We start from the raw sequence: 9,608 nt of genomic DNA, 5'->3' as shown, positions 1-9,608 counted from the left end.
TTTGCTGTTTTTACTTAACAATATCCATTCAGTTTTTAGAGCTGTTCCTCATTCCTTCTTACAGCTGCATAGTACTCTTTGGACCACTCTCCTATGAATGGGCATTTAGTATTTTGGGATCATAAACTCTTAGAGTTTGATTGCTGAGTCAAAAAGTAAACAATATGTGGGAGTTCCCTGGTGATCTAGTGGTTAGGATTCTGGGCATTCCCTGGTCAGGGAACTGAGATTGGGCAAACTGCTGTGGTGCATCAAAAAAAAAAAAGGTAAATGATATGTGATTTTGTTGGGTGTTACTCACTTCCCCCAAAAAAACTTGTGCTAATTTGTATCCCCACCAGCATTATATGAAAATACCTCTTTCCTCACAGGCTCATCAATGGAATATAATGTCATACTTTAAAATTTTTGCCAGTCTAAGTTATAATGGTATCATTGTTTTTTTAATTTGTATTTGAGTTGCATTTCTCTTACCATGAGTGAGATGGACTATCTTGTTTTATGCTTAAGAGGAATATATCTATAGCTTGGTTTGTGAATTTTTTAACCATTAGGTCTTTGGGGTTTCCGCCCCCCACCTCAGTTTTTAAAAACAGCTTTATTGCGATAAAATTCATTTACCATACAGTTCGCTCACTTGAAGTATACAGTTTAGTGGTTTTGAATATATTTTCAAGAGTTATGTAACCATCACCATAAACTAATTTTAGAACTTTTTTTTTATCACCCTCAAAAGAAAGCCCACACCCATTAGCAGTGACTCTGCCTGTGTCTTTAGTGTCTCAGCTCGAGGTAATCACTGATTTGCCTACTGTTCCTGTAGATTCACCTATTCTTGATATTTTATGTAATATAAATATATATTATAAATTATATTATTTATTGTATATGTAAATGGATTCATATAACATACAGTCTTTTGTAACTTCCTCTTTCTCTTAGTGTGATATAATGTTACAGTGTTTCAGGCAGTTTTGAAATATTTTATCCTCCTAACAACTCTGAAATAGTTACCGTTATTATCCTCATTTTATAGATGGGGAAGCTGAGGCATGGAGAGATTAAATATCTTGCCTGAAGTCACACTGCAGTGAAAAAATGGGCTTTGGAATCAGACCTCAAGTCTGAAGTCCATCACTTGCTTACTGTGTGACTTATAGAATATTACTTAAATTCTCTCAAGTGTCTTTCTCTCGTATATTAGTTAAATGAGGATAACAATGGCTGAATCACAGGGTTGTTGGGGAATTAAATAATACAGCATCAGGAAAGTGCTTAGTGCAAGGCCTCCAACTTAATAGGTATTCAGTTAATTGTAGTGGTTATTTGTAGATGGAGCCAGGCAAAGGCCTGGCTTATTTGGCATGGTTGGCTCTGCCTCCCCTAGTGTAGAGGTGTGTCTGAGATGCCAACTTTCTTTTTTTAAAGATGTAATCCACGTAGCATGAGATTCACCCTTTTGGTATACAATTCAGTGCTTTTTAGTATATTCACAAGGTTGCACAATTGTCACCATTAAATTCCAGAACCTTCCCAGCACTTCAGAAAGAAACTCTATACCCATTAGCAGTCACTCCCCATTCTCTCCTTCCCCAGCCCCTGGCAACCACTAATCGTTCTGTCTCTGTGAATTTGTCTATTCTGGACATTTCATATAAACGGAATCATGTGATATGTGGTCTTTTGTATCTGGCTCCATTCGCTTGGCGTAGTTTCCAGGGTTCACTCATGTTGTAGCAAATAATCAGTACAGCATTCCTTTTTACTGACAAGTAATATTGCATTGTATGGATATTCTATGTTTTGTTTATCCATTTATATGTTGATGACATTTGGGTTGCTTCCACTTTTTGGTTGTTATGACTAATGCTACTGTGAACATTGGGCTTCCCTGGTGGCTCAGCTGGTAAAGAATCTGCCTGTGATGTGGGAGACCTGGGTTCGATCCCTGGGTTGGGAAGATGCCCTGGAGAAGGGAAAGGCTACCCACTCTGGAATTCTGGCCTAGAGAATTCCATGGACTGTATAGTCCATGGGGTTGCGAAGAGTCTAACACGACTGAGCGACTTTCATTTCACTATGAACATTAGTGTACAAGTTTTTGTGTAAAAACTGTTTTCAGTTCTTTTGGGTATATACCTTGGAGAGGAACAATTGTATCATATGGTATATTTAAATAATTGAAGAACTGCCACACTGTTTTTTCCAAAGCAACTCTGCTGCTTTACGAGTGTTCCAATTTCTCCACATCCTCGTCAACACTTGTTACTGTCCGTCTTTTATTTTGGCCATCCTAGAGAGTGTGAAGTGAATGGTATCTCCTTGTAGTTTTGATTTGAATTTTCCTAGTAACTAATGGTGTTGAACACAAGATGCCAGCTTTTAGGTCAGCTTTTTCTGCCTGCCCACATCTTGTATTTATTCTCGGAAGTCTCTCCCAAGTTCCTGTTTGTCTTCTGCCTGGAGTTCGCAGTCATTTTGGTCTCTCTGAGGCTGATTGGCACCTTCTTAATCAGATGCTTTGGGGGAGACCTTTGGGCAGGTTCCGGTGGTTGGGATTTGAGGCACATGTTTTTCCTATTGGCAGCTTTGATGTGACTCTTGAGGCTGGCACAGCCATTGCCTGGGTCCCCAAACTGCTGGGACAAAGCCAGCCTCTCCCTAGGGTGCCTTAGTAGGCAGGATCAGATGTTCTCTAGCTGGAAGCAATCTTGGGAGGCCATCTTATCCAGCCTTCTACAACAAGACAGAATCCTTCACCACTCCCTACCAGATTGGGGAGGGGAGGATGTGTAATGTCTTCCTTTAAGAATCTCTGTAGGAAGAAATTCCACTGGGCGCCTTTACCACCAGCCAGTGTTTTAGGAGCCTTCTGTGTTAGTAAGATTCTTTGCTCTGACCCAGATCCCACCTTCTACAGCACGTGCCAGTTTCCTCTCATGGGTTCCTTTCTCAAGAGGATGCATGAGACAGCCGCTCCCCAAGAGGGGCTCCTTACTCTGGTCAGATCAGTCTGCTTTGGCTGGAGAAGCCCTCACGTGAGGAAATGCAGACCAAGCCAGGCCCCTCCAGGGGATGTTAAAGACTGAATGACCTTGTCATTCGGCTATTGCCTGGGCAATCTGCTTTGAAGAAGAGGCCTTCTGACAGGCCCCAGGTTGTGTGTTTATCCCGAGGCTAGGCCATTCCAAACTCATGTTTCAGAGTTTAGAGGTTGCGTCCAGCTAGCCTGGTGGGTGGTAATCAAATGCAGGTGGAGACCATCTGGCCTGGACCATCCCTCCCAGCCAGCCAAGTGAGGGCCGGCCTGCCCACCACAGAGCTGGCCCAGAAAGCAGCCTGTGTGGAGGCAGACGGTGTACACATGCGTTTATGCGCATACACACCCATGTGTGCGTGTGTATGTCCCTCCTTAGAGAGGCGGTACTGCTTGGGAGGATGTGGCTCCTCTCTCTGCATCTGAGGGTTCTCCCCTTTGCACAGTCTGAGGAGCGTGTTTCTCTTAGTCTGTTTCTCAAGTTTTTGCGGTTAGAAATCATGTATTTTTCTTGGCCCACGATGAAAGCCTGGGAGTAATGGTCTAATACATTTTACAAAGCAGCCTCTAATTGGTGGCTGCTTAAAATCTTCCCTTTGCCCTAGTGACCCATCTCTCTTTGCAGGGTTTTGACTCCAAGTCAGTCTTGCTTTACCCCGGGTTTTCACACCCCCTCGCAAGGCTACAGCCTCGGCTTGCTTAACTCTTCCCTCAGCCTCTGCATAGAATTGCTCCCAGCCAGGACAGTTCAGCAAGGAAAGAAAATAGCTTACACTGCATCCTGCCAAGCATCTTCTAGCCTGGCCTCCAAAATTCTAGATGTATACCCCCAAATGGAGTCTGCCTCCCCATTGGTACTCAGAGAAAATGGTATCTAATTAAAGATCTAAATGTAAGACCAGAAACTATAAAACTCCTAGAGGGGAACATAGGCAAAACACTCTCCGACACAAATCACAGCAGGATCCTCTATGACCCACCTCCAAGAATAATGGAAATAAAAGCAAAAATAAACAAATGGGACCTAATTAAACTTAAAAGCTTTTGTACAACGAAGGAAACTATAAGCAAGGTGAAAAGACAGCCTTCAGAATGGGAGAAAATAATAACAAACAAAGCAACTGACAAAGAATCTCAAAAATATACAAGCAGCTCATGCAGCTCAAATCCATAAAAATAAAGGACCCAATCAAAAAAATGGGCGAAAGAACTAAACAGACATTTCTCCAAAGAAGACATACAGATGGCTAACAAACACATGAAAAGATGTTCAACATCACTCATCAGAGAAACGCAAATCAAAACCACAATGAAGTACCATCTCACGCTGGTCAGAATGGCTGCTATCAAAAAGTCTACAAACAATAAATGCTGGAGAGGGTGTGGAGAAAAGGGAGCCCTCTTACACTGTTGGTGGGAATGCAAACTAGTACAGCCGCTATGGAAAACAGTGTGGAGATTCCTTAAAAAACTGGAAATAGAACTGCCATATGACCCAGCAATCCCACTGCTGGGCATACACACTGAGGAAACTAGAATTGAAAGACATGTGTACCCCAATGTTCATCACAACACTGTTTACAATAGCCAGGACATGGAAGCAACCTAGATGTCCATCAGCAGATGAATGGATAAGAAAACTGTGGTACATATACACAATAGAATATTACTCAGCCATTAAAAAGAATGCATTTGAATCAGTTCTATTGAGGTGGATGAAACTGGAGCCTATTATACAGAGTGAAGTAAGCCAGAAAGAAAAACACCAGTACAGTATATTAACGCATATATATGGAATTTAGAAAGACGGTATCGATGACCCTATATCCAAGACTGCAGAAGTGACACAGATGTATAGAACAGTCTTTTGGACTCTGTGGGAGAAGGCGAGGGTGGGATGATTTGAGAGAATAGCACTGAAACATGTATATTATCATATGTGAAACAGATTGCCAGTCCAGGTTTGATGCATGAGACAGGGTGCTCAGGGCTGGTGCACTGGGATGACCCAGAGGGATGGGATGGGGAGAGTGGTGGGAGTGGGGTTCAGGATGGAGAACACATGTTCACCCATGGCTGATTCATGTCACTGTATGTCAAAAAACTGCTACAATATTATAGAGTAATTAGCCTCCAATTAAAATAAATAAATAAATATTTTAAAAAAGAAAAAGAGAAAATGGTATCTAAGTATTCTATGGTATTATAAGGCTTCCTTTCAGTCCTTCAGATTCTTAAATTTAGAGAAACTTTAAGTTTAGAGAACTTAACAGAGGTGATCTCCTCACTGCAGCAGGTGTAGGTAGGCTGGACCCACCCATGTACACAAGCAGGGCTGGCCTTGGTGTCAGAGCTTCTGAGTCGTTGGAACCTCTTTATGTCCAGTCTCCTGGCCTGGCCCCTTGGAGACGATGATGATGATGATGGTGGAGGAATGATGTCACGTGGAATCCCAGGATTGGGCACTGATCACCTCATTCTGACCTTCAGCATTCTCCGCTCTGACCGCCTGTTCCAGTAGCTTGGCTCCAAGAAGGTGTTGGCCGTCATCTTATTTTATAGCTTGAATTTGTATGCTCAGGAGTTTACATGTGTATAATCATTGTGGCTCATGTTTGTACAAGATATAATTACTGAAAATTATATCACGAACATATTTTAACTTTTAACCCTTTCTGGGCTGGCAGGCCTCCTATAGCTCTCAGCCGCCCCTCCCTGGATGTTTCCCTCCCCCCAGGAGGTGCCACCACCAACCAGCCTTCCTCTCAATCTACATCATTTCCCTCTCTGGCAGAAGTCCGTTGCATGGACTCCCCTGAAGATTTGGGCTCCTGAGTGTTTCCAAGAAGGCACTGCTCCCCTGCCTCATCTCCCTCTGATGTGTATGACCGTCGTCACTCTGGGCCACTTGGGGCCAGGAAGGGGGGGCAAACTCTGCTCCCTCCAGATGCCAGTGATTGGAGAGTGCACACGGGGTGCCAGGGTTCAGAAAGATCACAGGCCCTCCCAGTATTTGGAGTCTGCTTTGAGACCCGTCCTCAAATGCTGAGTTTGGAGGCCAGCCAGCTCAGCCCAAGGATTGTCCCGTCGTGGGGCAAGGTGGAGGTGGGAGTGGAGAAGGGTCTCATCCTCCTAGGGTATACAGTAGGACATATATTCTTAACAAACTAAGTAGGTGCTTATTAATATCTAGTAGGAATAGAGAATGTGAATAAGGACAATTTTCAGTATTGGAGCCTCAGTCATACAGAAAGGAGTATTCCAGAGCCACAAAATCTGGAACTCGTAATTCAGAGTACCAGCAGGCGAATTTGATTGGTCAGGCTGAGGTCATACACATGTTTGGTAGCTGGAGGGCAAGGCTAGTGTTCTGGTTCCTTACCCCCTTTCAGGGTCCTCCCTCCCCTCAAGGCTTATTCCCTGAGATGCTTCCAACTAGGGGGTTTGGATGCTGAAGCCACCAAGAAAGGAGAACTTTAATTAGGCAACAAAACAGTGTTTTCCCTAAGGTAGTTAAACTAAAAACATTTGCTTTTTATTCCTTCCAGATTCACAGGAACAGATGGACCTAGTGGTTTTGGCTTTGAGTTGACATTTCGTCTGAAGAGAGAAACAGGGGAGTCTGCGCCCCCGACGTGGCCAGCAGAGCTAATGCAGGGCTTGGCCAGATATGTGTTCCAGTCAGGTAAGAGCCCCAGAAGCTGGCTGGTGTGGGTGTCCTTTCACCATGAGCCTGCTAGGGTTGGGACCTTCAGGTATATTTTGATGTCTGTGGAGGGAGCTTTCCTGGGAGTGCTATGTACCCCATTTGTACCACGAAGGTGGTTTGTTTCCTGGCGTTTCCCAGGTGGAAAGCTGTCTGGGCCATGGGAGGGAAGGATATGTCATATGACCTCCAGCAGTGGGAGTCACTAATACCCGGAACTTTGGTCGCAGTCTGCTAGCCTTGCTTCTCATTCCCAGAGAGCCAAAGGCCAGCCCTGAATGGAGCTGACCAGTGCTTTTCCTGTTTGCCCCCTTTCCCACAATTAGCACGGTCCTTCCTCCCTGATGCTGGAGGCCTAGCCATCTCCATTTCTGGGGCCACACACACACACATGTTAATCTTGGCTAAGTGTTAGCGGTAGAGCATAGGGCAGAGAGAGAGAAGGAATTGCCATGAGCTAGCTCCCTCACAATATGAATGAGAAGCTGGAATCAGGCAGGACCTTGACGGTCAGATATATTATTTGATTCAGATGATTGAAGTGCCCTCCAGGGGATGGTCCAATGCCCTCAGTGCCCCTCTGGAGACTGCTAATATAGAACCTGAAGAGTGGGCTTTGTGCTGGGAGCCTTGGTCACATGCTCTTGTCTTAGCTTGCCAGTAGTCCTCCAGTGGGATGATATGTTGGAGTGGAAGTCACTATTTTTTACAGATGGTTTCAATTCATCTGAGTGTTTCTGAGTGGTTAATTAATTGCTCAGAAACCTTTCCCATATGACTTCACATTTTGCTTCTTTGGTTTGGTAAGTAGCCTTGAAGTGAAAGCCAGCACAGTTTTATCCAACTCCTGCACTTTGACCAGCAGAGCAGACCAACATCCAAGCCTGGATGTCTCAAAGTATAGTCTTGCACCCATGCATCAGAATCATCTAGAGAGCTTGTTTCAAGTACACATCCCTGGGCCCCAGAGGAGATCTCTGACTCAGAATCTTAGAGGGGGGTGATGTTCCCAAATGTTCTGATAGAAGCTAAATTTGGAAAACCATAGATTTGGCAGCTTCTCTAAGTATAGTCACTTTTTTCCCCCTAGCCTTGAGTAGGCTATAAATTGGGGATGCAGTTGACCATCTATGTTGAAGCCCTCCGCCCTCGTTCCAGACCCCAGGCTGTCAGTTGTTGGCTGGATGGCCCTCATGTAATGGGACTGAGCCTTAATTACCATCTACCATTGTGTGGCCTATGGGATAGTTCCCCTTTGGAGGCTATAGTGGGTCTTCTCTTAGCAAGAGTTCCCAAACCTGGCTGCTCATGAGATTCTCTGGGATCTCAACATACTTGAGTCCCAAATGCCCCACAGGGCTCTGATTCATTTGGCCAGCGGTGGGACTGGAGCATCTGTTTCTTACCCAGCTTCCCGGGGATTCTAATGCAGTAGTCTGGGATGTCATTTGGATTCTAGACTGTTGACAGGAAGAAATATCATTCACTGGGGCAGGGGAACCAGGCTGTTGGAAGCTGACCCATGTGATTTGGTACTGTCCTAGTGTCTTTTAACATTGTGCCAGGAGTCTACTGCCTGAACCCATTGTGTCCCCTTCTCTCCCTTCTTGGGATGCCTGAAACTGATGCTGATATAGAACTGTCTTTGAGAAAATAGACATTTCTTCAGTCTCTCCCAACTGAGATATTTCAGCTCCTAGAAAATAGACATTTCCTGACATGGAATTTGATCCATTATGGGAAGGAGGACTCTAAAGACTAGGCAATCTCTTGCTTGTATAGACAGGTAGCTTCCTGCCCACTGCTTAAGCCAGTGCATTTATATGTTTGTTTGCACTTAATGTACCTGCTCAGGTGGATCAAGATCAGAGAAATGTAAAACAGGTGTTATGAATCACTGTCAGGTGGAGTCAAGCAGATAAACTTCTGAAATAGTTCTGATGTTATAGTTCTGAAATAATAATGCAAGTGAGGGAGAAAATAGGATTTGATTTGCAAAGGTTCATTTCAACTACAGAGTAACCATCACAGTGACTGTTTTGCAACACTAATGTGGTCATTGATTCAAGCTCACTGTCAACAGATGTCAAAACCATTGGATTAAAAAAGATTGTTGGGGTACAAGATGTTCACAGGGACTCAAAGAATCCCTCCACAGATTACTTATTTGAATCCTGAGTGTATAGTCAGGCAAGTCCAGATTGTAAGATATTTTATAAGACAACTGCCTGGACCCTTCAAAAATGTCAATGCTCTGAAAGGTAAAAGGGCTGGGACTCGCCTAGATCAAAGAAAACATGACCAAAAAAAAAAAAGAAAACATGACCATTTAAATGTACTTACATGATCATTTAAATGTCCAGTCCTCAACTGGAACCTGGATTGAAAAAAAAAGGTTATTTTTAAAGCAATTAGAAAAAATACAGACTGTATATTAGATAATAGTACTGTGCAACTGTGAAATTCTAATTCCTTGGGTGTGATATGGTATTATGTTCTGGTATTATATTATGATAGTGTCCCTGTTCCTAGGAGATAGGAGCTGAATTATTTATGAACAAAATAACATGATGTCTGCAGCTTAACTTTTGAATGATTTGGCAAAACAAAGTGGGCTGGAGGAGAGAGAGAAAAGAAAGCAGATGTGGCAAAATGTTAATAACCGGTGAATCTCGGTGAAGAAAGTATGGAGGTGAAGGATATATTGTACTTTCCTTCTAACTTTCCTAGGGGATTGGAAACTTTGAAAATAAAATGTCGTGGCTGTTTCTTGAGTGTGCATTGACTGGGGTTGCTCCACAGTATTGTCTGCCCCGACAGGCCCTTTTGTGGAGTCTCCAGTGTGACAGCTGTGGGTGTTGTCTG

General features: G+C 43.7%; 1 protein-coding gene across 3 annotated transcripts in view; it reads left to right on the top strand.

Annotated features, from left to right (window-relative positions):
* SUFU (SUFU negative regulator of hedgehog signaling) overlaps nt 1–9,608 on the top strand; it is a 105,138-nt gene that overhangs the window by 24,948 nt on the left and 70,582 nt on the right. For all 3 annotated transcript variants that reach the window (XR_006270746.1, XM_043475566.1, XM_043475567.1), the window contains exon 3: nt 6,586–6,722. Coding sequence is in view for 2 of the 3 variants with exons in the window: in XM_043475566.1 (XP_043331501.1) it covers nt 6,586–6,722 (137 nt within the window). In the remaining variant the exon portion in view is untranslated. The remainder of the gene's footprint in view (nt 1–6,585; nt 6,723–9,608) is intronic.

Source organism: Cervus canadensis, chromosome 8, assembly GCF_019320065.1.
Source record: "Cervus canadensis isolate Bull #8, Minnesota chromosome 8, ASM1932006v1, whole genome shotgun sequence".
In the NCBI taxonomy this organism is placed as follows: domain Eukaryota; kingdom Metazoa; phylum Chordata; class Mammalia; order Artiodactyla; family Cervidae; genus Cervus; species Cervus canadensis.
The sequence above is the reverse complement of the archived record's forward strand: the minus strand, read 5'-3'. Positions and strand labels throughout refer to the sequence as shown.